Raw genomic sequence first — 15,137 nt, forward strand, 5'->3', positions numbered from 1 at the left:
GGTGGGCCACGATGGAGGCACCAAAACTGTCGCCGAGGACATTGGTGGCTGTCCTGAAGCGATCCCTAGAAATGAGAGAGATAGATAAATAACAAAAGCGTTGCTAGTTTTGTCAGGTATATGTAATGTAGTTGGTTATATGTGGGGCCTTGTCGTCTTGTGGTATGTTATTCATGGGCTTATTCTGACCTGCAGGGCTCTGGTTTGAGTCCCGTGTGCGCGCTGAGGGCGTCGCTATGTGGAAATTTTGGAAAAGGCTTTTAATTTAACTAGCATTTTCTCACCATTCTTAAGGTTAAATCCATTACCAGTAACAGCAATGTCTCGGTCGATAATAAATTGACGTAGTACCCTAGAAGAGTCATGTCTCGTCCTACAACTTTCAGGATTGGCGTTGGCTTGGTACTCCCAGTAACGATCTTTTAGCAAACTTTGTGGCTATTGAGGTTTGTATAAAAGCTCAAGTTGTATGAGAACAAATGCTTTGTTCTTTGTTAAGATTTAAAGTATTCACAGTAAAGTACTTAGCACCCCTACTCTCCGATCAAATAGAGGGGAAAAACCTACATACATCTGAAGCCCCCCCCCCCCCCCACACACACACACTCTCACGCACCTTAAAAGAGTATACGACAGGAAGCAATCAGCAAACAAAGACATCCAAATAATTTTGTGACGAGGCAACAGCAACGGTCACATCTGTCAGCACAGGAATCCTGGACACCCAAAACTTAAACTTGAATTCCCATAGGACATAATGCAAAATTCATTTGTGACCCATCGTCTCAAAACGGTATTATGTCGGAATGAACCATATGCCTAAAAGCCGAATTAAATGTTAGACTTGTAAAAAATATAAATTGTTGGCATTAGCACTCTTTAATATGGTATTCATTCTCCTCAATAAAACATACAAACTCAACACAAGTCTGATATTTCTGGCTATGAATTCAATTGTTAATATCTTAACCAACCCAACTTGAGGCGAAGGGTCACATTTATACTGAGATTCAAAGGCTTTGACTTCTACTAGGGTTAAGCCATCGTTTCGTCTAAAATAATATAATAAAAACTCGTATTTCTATTCAAATATGGCATTTCCATAATGTCTTCATGCTCAAAGTGTTTCATTAATTCATCCTCCAAGGCACAAGAGCATTATAGAACTAACCAAACGTTCAATTCATAAAGTACAAGTGGTCCATTTAAAACTAGCACTCTTACAATATCACCAGACAATACCGAAGCCGCATACTCATTAACACCTGGATCGAGTGAATTAACCCTTTCCTTACCAGCCACTTTCAGAATTTTCCCCAAAATTTCACACCCACCCACAGAAAAATAGTTTTTTTCTCACTCAAACAGAAAAGTAACAAATACATTCTATGCATAATCTTGATCAGCAAAATGAACTCTACAACACAGTGTCACGTTTTTAAAGCTATAATAAAACATTTTTCTTTAAATTGTGTGATTTACAAAAGAAATCTGAATTGTAAAAGTGATGGTTGGAACGTAACGAATGTGACGATTTTCCTATGGTTAGAAAGGAGAAGGTTAATGTGTAAAATAAAGGGTCTTACCCAAGGACAACATATCGAGTCACATTGCAGTTATTGCTTTTAAGTTAAAAACAAAAAGGGTTAGTTTTGCATTTATTATCATCTGATAATGGGATAAATCGTAATCGCTGTTAAGGAGGTAAATTTAAAGGCAAAATAAAAATATGATAAAAATTAATATGCTATAGGGAATAAGATTAACGGAAGAGTATCGTCCCTTGATTGGACGTCACCCATAGTCCGCGAGGACGAGAGACGCATGCGCACAACCAACAAAACGTTCTCTCTCTATTAACTTTTCCGTCTGTGACGTCACAGACGATGGGTGACGTCCAATCAAGGGACGCTACTCTTCCTCTAATCTCATTCCCTATAATATTTTTTTTTATCAACTCACAAAAACCAATCAACAGCAAGGATCAAGCTGATGTCCTCAGCCGGAAGTCCAACAGATGTCAGCACCATTACCATGGTTACCAAACCGGCACTAGGAATGGCGGCAGCTCCGATACTAGCACAGGTCGCTGTCAAACTAGATGAAAAGAATAAAAAAAAAACAAATAAAGAACAAACCGTTACATTAAACGACTCAATAGGGGATGAGGTTAGCGGAAGAGTAGCGTCCCTTGATTGGACGTCACCGGCGGAAAAGTTATTAGAGAGAGAACGTCAAGTTGGTTATGCGCATGCGTCTCTCGTCCTCGCTTCCGATGAAAACGGCATGAGACACACTTCACCGAAAGCGAGGACGAGAGAGAGACGCATGCGCAAAACCATTTTGACGTTCTCTATGTAAGGTGACGTCCAATCAAGGGACGCTACTCTTCCGCTAATCTCATTCCCTATACAAAATAAGTAAACTCTGTTTATGAAAGGGTGATAGTTATTGCCCACATCTGTTATGACAATGGATGACACTCTTTGTAATTTATTTTAAACTACCTTTATTCCCTTGAAATTCCGTGTACTCCCATTGAATACAGATGAAACGCGGGTCAACAGTCCCCACCATGCTTAGAGTGCAGCAAATTTGTTTTTCATTATTCTCTCAAGCAATACGGATGGTTGAGGCAACATTGCATTTTTCTTAAGTCCATATTTGTCCTCAACAATACCATTTTCTTAATATAACCATGTACATTTTTAAAGGTCATTTTTGTTTGATAATAACAAAAACCTCCCCCTAAACAACAAACAACAAACAAACACCCCCCCCCCCAATAATAAAAAAAGACAAAACAAAACAAAACAAAGAAAAACAACAAAAACCAAAACAAAAATCAAAATAAAAACAACAACAAGAAAAGCAACAACAGTAACGACAATAGATACCACTGTTGACGCCACGACTACTACTACTACTACTACTACTACTACTACTACTACTACTACTACTACTACTACTACTACTACTACTACTACTACTATTACTACTTCTACTACTGCTACACTACAATAACAACAATAACTACTACTACTACTACTACTACTACTACTACTACTACTACTACTACTACTACTACTACTACTACTACTACTATTACTACTACTACTACTATTACTACTACTACTACTACTACTACTACTACTACTACTACTAATACTTATACAGAATCATAAGTCATCATCACCCATTACCTGATGGCAATAATCTTTCCAAACGTGAGCTCCATCCCATTCATCTGTGCAATAAAGATGGGTGCCACGGCCTCGTACAGTGCCGTTCCGTCCATGTTGATGGTGGCTCCAATGGGGAGTACAAACCTTGTCACCCTTTTATCAATGTTCAGATTTTCCTCCAAGCACCGGAACGTGACAGGCAAGGTGGCCGTACTAGTTTGATGAAAAATGGGGGAAAAAATGCAAATACTGGTTGAAGCTCGAAACCGTAAAATAAAATCCATTGAAAAAGTAGAATAAAAGCTATGCGGTCTAGTGGTATGACACTCGCTTTCGGATCGGAATTTCCTGGGTTCGAGCCTCGCGCTCGGCGCATAGTTGAGTCATTGGAAAAGGCCTTTAATCACTTTCTCTCACCGTACTTCGGTGTAAAATGAGTACCTGGCCGTTAACAGCGTTGTCTTTGTCCGAAAAATTGTAATATCGCCTAACAAACAGGCGGCATGTCCCGTCCTACATGTTAAATGTTGCTGTTGACCAGGGACCCCTTGTAAAGCGCTTTGAGCACATTTAGTGGATATTGAGCTATATAAAGCTCAATTTTTTTAAAGCTCAATTTAAAAAAAAATCTAATTTACAATGAAAGGTGAAAAGAACGCTTCGGATTTTCCCTATGTCAGCAAAACAGATAAAGAATAAGATGAATTTGGATAGAGAGTAAATTGATGATGAATGGCCATTATCCCCTCATCTCATATTCATCTTTCTTCTCCTAATCATCGTCTCCTTTTCGTTGACAAAAAGGTGAGTCGAAACATTAACATAATTTGAATTGGTGAATTAAATGAAAGCTTTTATTCAACTTAATTTTTGCAGTTTATGTCTTATGATCCCGATAACTCAGTTGGTAGAGCACTAACTTCACAATCAAAGGGACCAAGATTGATCCGGGGGCAGTCGAGATTCTTTTCTGACCCCTCTGGTCACCCAGCAGTGAATGGGGTAGCTGAGTCTGTTTGATTTGCTGACCCCTCTGGTCACCCAGCAGTGAATGGGGTAGCTGAGTCTGTTTGATTTGCTGACCCCTCTGGTCACCCAGCAGTGAATGGGGTAGCTGAGTGTTTGATTTGCTGACCCCTCTGGTCACCCAGCAGTGAATGGGGTAGCTGAGTCTGTTTGATTTGCTGACCCCTCTGGTCACCCAGCAGTGAATGGGGTAGCTGAGTCTGTTTGATTTGCTGACCCCTCTGGTCACCCAGCAGTGAATGGGGTAGCTGAGTCTGTTTGATTTGCTGACCCCTCTGGTCACCCAGCAGTGAATGGGGTAGCTGAGTCTGTTTGATTTGCTGACCCCTCTGGTCACCCAGCAGTGAATGGGGTAGCTGAGTCTGTTTGATTTGCTGACCCCTCTGGTCACCCAGCAGTGAATGGGGTAGCTGAGTCTGTTTGATTTGCTGACCCCTCTGGTCACCCAGCAGTGAATGGGGTAGCTGAGTCTGTTTGATTTGCTGACCCCTCTGGTCACCCAGCAGTGAATGGGGTAGCTGAGTCTGTTTGATTTGGCGAAAGAACTTTGCGGTAGACTAGCGACCTATCCAAAGTATAGCAAGCAATTGCTATTGTCCGTTTCACGCTATAGAAACCGGGATAAACTCCGGCTCCATGGGCCGAATGACTCTGAAGGACTACTATGTCTTATGAAAAAATTAGGAAAAAAATGATGGTGATTTTGAGGACGATTGTGTAGTTCACATTATGTATTATGGTAGTAGCCGTCGTACCCTGGCAAAATATCTTGTTGCATTAAAAAAAAATAATTGAGCTTTTATATAGCACAATATCCACAAAATGTGCTCAAGCGCTTTACAAGGGGTCCCTGGTCAACAGCAACATTTAACATGTAGGACGGGACATTGCACCTGTTAGGCGATATTACAATTTTTCGGACAAAGACAAGACTGTTAACGGCCAGGTACTCATTTTACACCTGAGTACGGTGAGAGAATGTGAGTAAAGAGCCTTTTCCAAGGACTCAACTATGCGCCGAGCGCGAGGCTCGAACTCGGAACCTTCCGATCCGAAAGCAAGTGTCATACCACTAGACCACATAGCCGCACATGTATTATGATAGTAGCCGTCGTACCGTGACAAAATAACTTGTTACATTTTAACCTGAAAACGTTTAGTTCATATTGTGTATAGATCAAGATATAGATGCGGCTATGTGGTCTAGTGCTATGACACTCGCTTTCGGACCGGAAGGTCCTGGGTTCGAGCCTCGTTCGGCGTATAGTTGAGCCCTTGGAAAAGGCTCTTACTCACTTCCTCTCACCGGACTCAGGTGTAAAATGCGTACCTGGCCGTTAACAGCGTTGCTCTGTCCGAAAAAAATTGTAATATCGCCTAACACGCGTCATGTCCCGTCCTATATGTTAAGTGTTGCTGTTGGCCAGAGACCCCTTGTAAAGCGCTTTGAGCACGTTTAGTGGATATTGCGCTATATAAATGCTCTCTAGATCAAGAGAATCCCACACATGATGAAACGTCTTCCATCGGAGACTTCTTCGGTAGACTTCCTTAGGAGTCTTTGGGTTCAAACTTTTTGACCAAATTGGGGTCAGAGGTCATGTTAATCTATCGATAAAGAAAGTAAAATATTTCTGCCCAAAATGTGACCCACCGCTTCAAAACGGTGTGCGTGGGTTTGTTTATCATGGTTGAAATAGCATTTAAAATTTGATAATATTTTCGTGGATATATAGATAGTTCAAAGATGACGTCACTCAGGTCTTTGTTATTGTTTTTTGCCATCCGCGTTTATGAGTAATGCTCACTGAACTGTATTAACCTGACTATAAACGTTCATGGATACACACAGTTTTGTGTGTTGGTCCGTTAAACTTCCGAATGACAATGTTTTGAGCTTCTTAGCCAAGTGCATACTATCTATACTTTACAAAAATAAAATATAGAGATTGTGTTTGTTTGACAACAAAATAGAATTTCCAATATTCATCGGGACACGAAAAAAACAAACAATACCGATGCTTAAAAGTGTGTGCCTTGTAGTACTCGACCTTTTTTGTACTCGATTACCCCATCGTTATCGGTATGTTGTAACAAGAATGATAATGATAATACTCATGTCTGCATTACCGCCATAACAATGTTTAATACCACCGTCACGAAATTACAGTTAACTAGAGCTTCTTTCGGCAGACAGATTTAAAAGTCCGAATTATACTACATAGTTTAGGCAAAAAAACAACAACAAAAAAAAACAACAACAAAAAAAAAAAACAAAACAAATAAAAACAAAACAAACAACCCTCATCTTTTATTTTTCTTTTAGAAACAACAAACAAAAAAAAAAAAAGAAAAAGAAAAAGACGACAATAATAATATTACTAATGTTGACGCTGTGCGTTATAAATCTGGTCACTGTAACTAAAAGAAAAACAAAAACAAACAAACAAAAAAACAAACAAAAAACAAAACAAAAAAAACCCCCAAAAAACAAAAACAAACAAAACAACAACCCCTAATACAACAGCAACAAAACAAAACAAAACAAAGTGAAATGAAAACAAGAACAAAACAAAACACAATATTGTCTGTCACTACGGGCACATTATGCTTGTCACAGACAATATGTTTGTTTTGTTTATAGGTCCGAGAACCGAAAAGCAATCATTGGCTTGTTTTAATGGACAATAATATTTTGGGTTGATTTGAGAGTTGTCCATTGCAATAACGAGCCCATAACAGTTTGGGATATCAGACATGCAAATGATTACACATCGGTTTGTCACCTTGATGAGGTTCCGATAGCTGTGACGCAAGCTTGTGCCATTCCCATTGTCACGTGGTAAGGGTTTTTGCGGGTGACCAGGAAGTAGATACCGGGCACCACCAGGAAGATGTGGATGGACAGACCCAGGAGGATTGTCACCATATACAAGCCCAGCTGCTCTCCCACCTTGGCAGGGTTTTCAATCTCTAGAAGCTTACCCATGATGAGGAACATGATACCAATCGGGGAATACCTGGAAGGGAAAAACATAATGTATGTATATAGAGAGAGATAGAGTGAAGTTGACGTCACTCGGGTCTTTGTTATTGTTTCTTGCCATCCGCGTTTATGAGTAATTCTCACTAAACTGTATTAACCTGACTATAAACGGTCATAGTTACAGTTCTGTGTGTTGGTCCGTTATTCTTCCAGATGGCAATGTTATGTTGTGAGCCCCTTTGCCAAGCGCATACTATCTTCAGTTAAGAAACGCTTCAATGATCGTTCATATTATGAATATTACGTTTTCGTATAATTTTATTCTGTTCATTATTTTCTCTCTCAATTTCTGATCATTATTTTGTCTGTTCCTCTTAATTATCAATTCAATCCTCTCGCATCGCACACATCTCAAGTCGTTGAGATCGTCCACTTTGTTGTTAAAGGGCAAATCCGTAAAGTTCAAATCACTTATTGTCTTTGTCAATTAAATTGGAACTCATATTAAACTTTTTCATCGCCCCCCCCCCCCCCCCCCCCCCCCCCACACACACTCTATATTTAATGAATTTTCAAGTTTTGTTTATATGAACTCATGACAATGACGATGGTTATATACAGTAGAACACACTTAACACGAACATGCTTGAAGCGGAATGATGGCAATAATAAATGCATAACGTACCCCAATTTTCTTGTTATTATTTTAATTTAAAAAATGACTGTTATTAGCAATAACTGATAGAAATAACAAACTATTATTTTTCTTGTTTTTATTTCAATAAAATGGATACTGGTACAAACAAAGACTGCCATAAAAACAATTATTTCTGCTGAGAGGGGTTTTATATTGTTTTTTCCCTACGCTGTAGGTGGGTATAGATATTATAACCAACCAATGTTAACCAAATACATAAATATGTTATAGTATTCGCTTGACCTACAAACCTCTAAATTCATTATGGTGATGCGGTGAATATACAATAGGAAGTATAATAAACCCGCATCTGCATTTTAGGTTATCGTAATATGATATAAGTAGTATAAAAGGATAGGTGTTAACATCTATAAAGTTTGATTAAAAGCAATCACTTGTTTTTGTTCACATTAAATGACAGAAAAGTTCAGAAAGCATGGATATAAAGAACAAAACCGGTAAAGGGACTTTTTTTATTAGTAGGTAATTGTATCAGTAGCTATTTACTTATGGTGAAATAATAAGAAAATGAGGCAGAGACATGAATGCCGTTGCGTTCGTTATTTCAATCAATTCAGTTTAAACGCGTTCTACTGTATCTATAATTTGTCGACAATCAATAACATTTGAACAAACAGTTAACAGTTCACGTTTATAGATAGAACGAAGTTGACGTCACTCAGGTCTTTGTTTTTTTTTTTTTTTGCCATCCATGTTTATAATGAGTAATTCTCACTTAAATGTATTAACCAGACTATAAACGTTCAAGGTTACACATAGTTTTGTGTGTTGGTTCGTTATACTTCCGGATGGAAATGTTGTGAGTTTCATAGCCAAGCGCACAGAATATATAGTCTGTGAGGACTTAAGCGAAAACGAATCACCCAACTCGTGGTCTGAAAACAATAACAAAGAGCTGAATGAAGCCAACTTTTTTACCAAAATAAAACAAACATATCAAGAGAAAAGTAGTCAAATACACGCAAAGGAGGTACGTATTACGGGTATTATATGCTCACATAAAAATCAATCTTCGAAAAAGGCTTAAAACGAAATATTTTGAGTAAATCTGACAAGAGTAAACCAAAATAACAAGGATATAACAAATAGCGATTGAATTCCACCGCACGCATATATACGCACAAACAAACAGACACATACAATGTGGCATAACAACCCCCTCCCCCACCCCCAACAAATACACCAAAAAAAAAAAACCCACACACATATAATAAAACAATACAAAATAAATCCCTCCAAAAATAAAACAAAACAAAACAAAACAAACTACCATTAAAAAAAACCCAAAAAACAAAACACAAAAACACCCCCCCCCCCCCAAAAAAAAAAAAAAAAAAAAAAAAAAAAAAAAAAAAACAACAAAAAAATAAAAAAAAAATTAAAAAATCAAACAGCAACAACAAATAAGAAAAAACCCGCAAAAAAACACACCAACCCAACAAAGACACATTCCTTACCACATGACAAGGTGGACCATTTTCATAATAATCTCATTGAGAACGTGAAAGAAATCCACCATCAGCTTAGCCCGGGGTCCCATTGTACTGATGATGATACCGAATGACGTGAAGAAGGTGATGATCCCTGAAACAAAGGAACGAGGAGTCAAAACGTTTTCTTGGAAAATCACTTTGTGTCACCTTAAGTGGTTGATACTATTACTACTACTACTACTACTACTACTACTACTACTACTACTACTACTACTACTACTACTACTACTACTACTACTACTACTACTACTACTACTACTACTACTACTACTACTACACTACTACTACTACACTACTACTACTACTACTACTACTACTACTACTACTACTACTATACTACTACTACTACTACTAACTACTACTACTACTACTTACTACTACTACTACACTACTACTACTACTACTACTACTAACTACTACTACTACTACTACTACGACTACTACTACGACTACTACTACTACTAATACTACTACTACTACTACTACTACTACTACTACTACTACTACTACTACTACTACTACTACTACCACTCCAATTCTACTACTACTACTACTACTACTTCTACAACTACTACTACTTCTACTACTACTACTACTACTACTACTACTACTACTACTACTACTACTACTACTACTACTACTACTACTACTTCTACTACTACTACTATTATTCTACTACTGCTACATATGCTATTACATCTGATGTTGCTGTTATTTATAATGATGATGACGATGATAATAATGATGACGATGATGATGATGATGATGATGATGATGATGATGATGATGATGATGATGATGATGATGATGATGGTGTTGATGACGGTAATTGTAATAGTAGTGCTACTATAATATAATTATTTCAGAAATGGGAATAAGAAAAAGGAGGAATATAAGGAGTATGAGGAAGAGACGAAAGAAGATGAGAAGAGTCAGGAGTCAAGAAAAGTAACAAACCATTTACCAAGAACGTTAACTCCATCCCTCATGGGAAAAGTGCGAACCCACTTTGTGACGTTGACAACAACGGTTGGGGAGGAGGCATTGGTGCCGTTGATGGCGCTGATGATGGAGTCGATGGTAGTGCTGGTGGTTGTCGTAGCCACAGTCACTAGGGTGGAATTGAGGGCGTCCTCGATGTCCGACTTGTTCTTGGACTTTATGATAAATTCTTCCTCGTCTTTGATCTCATAGACAGTGCTGGTATGCTGGAAACACGCTTGGAGTATATTTACTGGAAAAATGTTTCTGAACAAAATAAAAAAAAAGATATTAAAACAAAGAGTTTGGTGATTAGATTGTGACGCTTGGGAAAAAATATTATCAAACAAATTGAGTCGGGTATATTTTAAAAAATGGTTTTGGAAAATATTAATCAAAATCCACAAAATGTACCTTGTTATTAAAATTTGGACGTTTGGAGTAGCTATATTATCTACTGGGGAAAATGTCTCTGAAAAATATTATTCAAAATACACAAAATGTTCGTTGGTTACTTAGTGATGCATGGAGTGTATGAAAAAAAAAATGTTTTAGAAAAAGTAATATCATTAAACAAAGTGTTTGCTGGTAAAAAGTGACGCTTGAATTATATCTATCTACTTGGGGAAAGTGTTTTTGAAAATATCATTAAACAAAGTGTGTGTTGGTTATATGGAGAAAATGTTTCTGAAAAATATTAATCAAAATTTTTAAAAAAGTGTACGTTGGTATATGGTGTATATTTACTGGGATGCTGATTCTGAAAATAAAATATCATTAACCAAAGTGTTTGTTGGTGATATAGGAAATGTTTCTGAAAATTTTAAATCAGTATCAACATTGTGCGCTGGTTATATGGTGACTTTTGGAATATATTTACTGGGAAAATGTTTTTAGAAAAAATATAATTAAACAGAGTACTTGCTAGTAAAAGGTGATGCTTGGATTATGTTTATTTGGGGAAAATATTTTCGAATATATCATTAAATAGTGTGTGTTGGGGAGAATGTTTCTGAATCTTTAAATATCAAAATCAACATGGTGTATGTTGGTTATATGGTGACGCTTGGAGTATATTTACAGGGATAATGTTTCTGGATAAAGTTTATAAAAATATCAATCAACAAAATGGGTTTAGGTAAAATAATGACGCTTAGAGTAATATATACGAGGAAATGTTTCTAAAAATATCATTCATCAACGCGTGTGTTAATTTATTTTGACGCTTGGACAGTAGCCCATATTTACTTTGAAAAAAATTCCTGTCAAATATCTTTCAACGAAATGGGTGATTCATAATCCGAAAAAGAAAAATAATAATTCGTTTTACCTAAACAAGTCGAGGAATGCGTCGAGTGAGGTAATTGGGTGTTTTTCCTTCTTGCTAAGCCTGGTTTCGTCTTTAGCATCGGGGTTACCCGGATGGATGCTGAGGACGAGGATGATACCCAGGATAATGGCAAGGAATGTGGTCAGGAAATAGTAGGCGATGGCACGGAGTCCCATACGTCCGGAGTTCTTGGCGTCCAGGGAGGCCAATCCTGGGTGGGAATGAATGGAGAGATATGGGAATGAATATCTTGATGCATCACCATTATAGATTTACGTAATTTATGTAAGCTTGTTGAAAATGGAGAGATAGGGGAATAAATACCTTGATGCATCACCATTATAGATTTACGTTATTTATGTAAACTTGTTGGAAATGGAGAGATATGGGAATAAATACCTTGATGCATCACCATTATAGATTTACGTTATTTATGTAAACTTGTTGGAAATGGAGAGATATGGGAATGAATACCTTGATGCATCACCATTATAGATTTACGTAATTTATGTAAACTTGTTGGAAATGGAGAGATATGGGAATGAATACCTTGAGGTATCAACATTATAGATTTATGTTATTTATGTAAACTTGTTGGAAATGGAGAGATATGGGAATGAATACCTTGAGGTATCACCATTATAGATTTACGTGATTTATGTAAACTAATTGGGAATGGAGAGGAATATGAATCTATGATATGTAATCTGATTGGGAATGGGGAGATTATATAAGGGGATGTGAAGCTTTTTGTTCCAACTAATGCGGCTTTGTGGTCTAGTGGTATGACACTCGCTTTCGGATCGGAAGGTCCTGGGTTCGAGCCTCGCGCTCGGCGCACAGTTGAGTCCTTGGAAAAGGCCTTTACACACATTCTCTCATCGTACTCAGGTGTAAAATGAGTACCTGGCCGTTAACAGCGTTGTCTTTGTCCGAAAAATTGTAATATCGCCTAACAGGCGGCATGTCCCGTCCTACATGTTAAATGTTGCTGTTGGCCAGGGACCTATTGTAAAGCGCATTGAGCACAAAAGCTCAACTTCAGAGATTTACATAATTTGTGAACTGGCTAACAATGGAAAAATGGGGATGTATCACTTTATGTATCGACATCACGGCTTTACATACTATGTAAACTGGTGAGGAATAATGAGACACGGGGATTTATTACATTATGTATCAACGTCACAGGTTTACATAATAGGTCAACAGAATGAGAATGGGGAGATATACTTTTTTTTATTATCCCGAACCACTTGGTGAGAAAAATAAAAATAATGGAGTGTTGAATAAACGACTTGATTTAATATTATGTGAAATACTATAACAAAACAAAATGATACGAGGGCATTTTGCGATTGTATGAAAAGACAAAAGGGTAAAGTAAAGTATTTATTTAGTAGCACCACCAACAGTCCCTCATCACACTAACCACTAATTCTTACTTGCCTGTTACCATACAGCTTACAACAAGGGGGACAATCAACATCTTCAGCATCCGCATTAGAACTTCTCCAGGAAATGATATTATCATGATGGCATCCTTCGATGGGTTCGTTGCTCTGAAGGCGAATCCGAATATCAGACCGAGGAGCACACCCAAGATTGTGAGGATGAGAAGTAGGTTGGTTTTACACCATGAGAGCACCTGCGAAAATATAAATGAAATGTATTATATGACACTTAAAAAAGCGGACTTGTGTGTTAAGTTAATAACCTGTGCAGTTGTTGTCTTGGGTTTGAAAAAGATATGGTTATTTAGTATTTGAAACTGCTAATTATTATTATTATTATTATTATTTTTATTGTTATTATTATTATTATTATTATTATTATTATTATTATTATTATTATTATTATTATTATTATTATTATTATTATTATTATTATTATTATTATTATTATTATTATTATTATTATTATTATCATTATTATCATTATTATTATTACTATCGTTGTTGTTGTTTACCTTCTATTTTATCTTCTTCTTCTTCTTCTTCTTCTTCTTCTTCTTCTTCTTCTTCTTCTCCTTCTTCTTCTGAGTAGTAGTAGTAGTAGTAGTAGTAGTAGTAGTAGTAGTAGTAGTAGTAGTAGTAGTAGTAGTAGTAGTAGTAGTAGTAGTAGTAGTAGTAGTAGTAGTAGTAGTAGTAGTAATGATAGTAGCAGTAGTAATGGTGATGTAATAATGACAGTGGTAGAAGAAGTTTTATTCGTGATTGAAATCCATGACAAGTTTTGGTAAATTTTGATTTCAATCTATCGATATTTGAAAAGATAAGAATCATGAGATTAAAATGGGAAATGTGTTTTATCAGTGTTAGACAGGATATCCCCTACATCTTTCTCCTGAGAATTTCATTTCTAATTCTGGTTTTTTTTTCCTTCTCTGTTTGCGAGGGACAATTCGTTCTCCTCGATCTGTTTGGCTTTGAATGTGCCAAGGGCCTGTTCTCTATGTTTGCTTTGATTTTCTAATATAAGATGAAGGCTGACGAAATCAAGTGTGACAAGTGTGTAATGAATTATTATGGATATGGATAGAATATGAAAAGTGGGGGTGGGGTGATAGGACTGTGTCTGTGAGAGAGAAAGAAAGAAAGAAAGAAAGAGAGACATGGAGAGGGAGATAGTCAGAGAGAGAGAGAGAGAGAGAGAGAGAGAGAGAGAGAGAGAGAGAGAGAGAGAGAGAGAGAGAGAGAGGTGGGGGGGGGGATTAGAGGAGTAGAAAATAAGAGGAGTGAGTAAGAAGGTATTAAGAATAAGAGAAGTGCTTTATCTAACTTCGCTAAAACTAAAAACTAATTATTATAATTCTCTTGAAAAAGGCTTCCTCAGCCCTGGCTTTTTGATCTCCTGTTTACGGCTTTTAAGGACATCGACAGGCAATAAATTGTAATCGTGTTTTTTTCAGGTTACAACTGTTATTCGCAGTGTTTTGAATCTTTTTGTCGTCCGCAAATAATTTACATACGTAAACTGGTTTGTAAATGTTGACCAGTAAAGTGCATGATATCTGAAACAATGTAAAATCATAATTTATCAGAGACTAATGTATGCTTTATTATCGTTGTTGCTTTCATGATTATTTTTGTCATTAATATTTCATTGTACTATGAACTTTGTACATTTATGATTCATTCAATCTTGACCAGTTTTCAATTACCAGTATTCTATGATAGTATTTTTCGATTTTACATTGCCGTATTGATACATTTTTCCTGACATTCAAAGTTGTGTAAAACTGTCTGTGAATGTTTCAATGCAAGCTATATGAGATTCTGTAATTATAAACTATTGTATAAGGCATTTACAGGATAGTTCCTATTAAGCCTTTAGTAAGATAAGATAAAATAATAAGACATCAGCGAGATCATTGATAAAGATAATAAACAAAAGAGGACCCAAAGTACTACTCTGG

The 15,137-nt window shown here is 36.9% G+C and overlaps 1 protein-coding gene across 2 annotated transcripts in view; it reads right to left on the reverse strand.

The window, feature by feature from the left end:
- The window catches only part of LOC144969004 (excitatory amino acid transporter-like), a 121,246-nt gene that overhangs the window by 274 nt on the left and 105,835 nt on the right, over positions 1 to 15,137 (reverse strand). For both annotated transcript variants that reach the window (XM_078907942.1, XM_078907941.1), the window contains 8 exons: positions 13,169 to 13,367; positions 11,720 to 11,930; positions 10,373 to 10,656; positions 9,373 to 9,499; positions 6,998 to 7,231; positions 3,204 to 3,398; positions 1,963 to 2,097; positions 1 to 65 (listed from right to left, as the gene is read on the reverse strand). The exon at positions 1 to 65 is cut by the window's left edge and continues 274 nt beyond it. In XM_078907942.1, the coding sequence (XP_078764068.1) occupies positions 1 to 65; positions 1,963 to 2,097; positions 3,204 to 3,398; positions 6,998 to 7,231; positions 9,373 to 9,499; positions 10,373 to 10,656; positions 11,720 to 11,930; positions 13,169 to 13,367 (1,450 nt within the window). The remainder of the gene's footprint in view (positions 66 to 1,962; positions 2,098 to 3,203; positions 3,399 to 6,997; positions 7,232 to 9,372; positions 9,500 to 10,372; positions 10,657 to 11,719; positions 11,931 to 13,168; positions 13,368 to 15,137) is intronic.

This window comes from Berghia stephanieae, chromosome 3 (genome assembly GCF_034508935.2).
Source record: "Berghia stephanieae isolate SIO BIC M18660-M18661 chromosome 3, UCSD_Bste_1.3, whole genome shotgun sequence".
NCBI classification, from domain to species: Eukaryota; Metazoa; Mollusca; class Gastropoda; order Nudibranchia; family Aeolidiidae; genus Berghia; species Berghia stephanieae.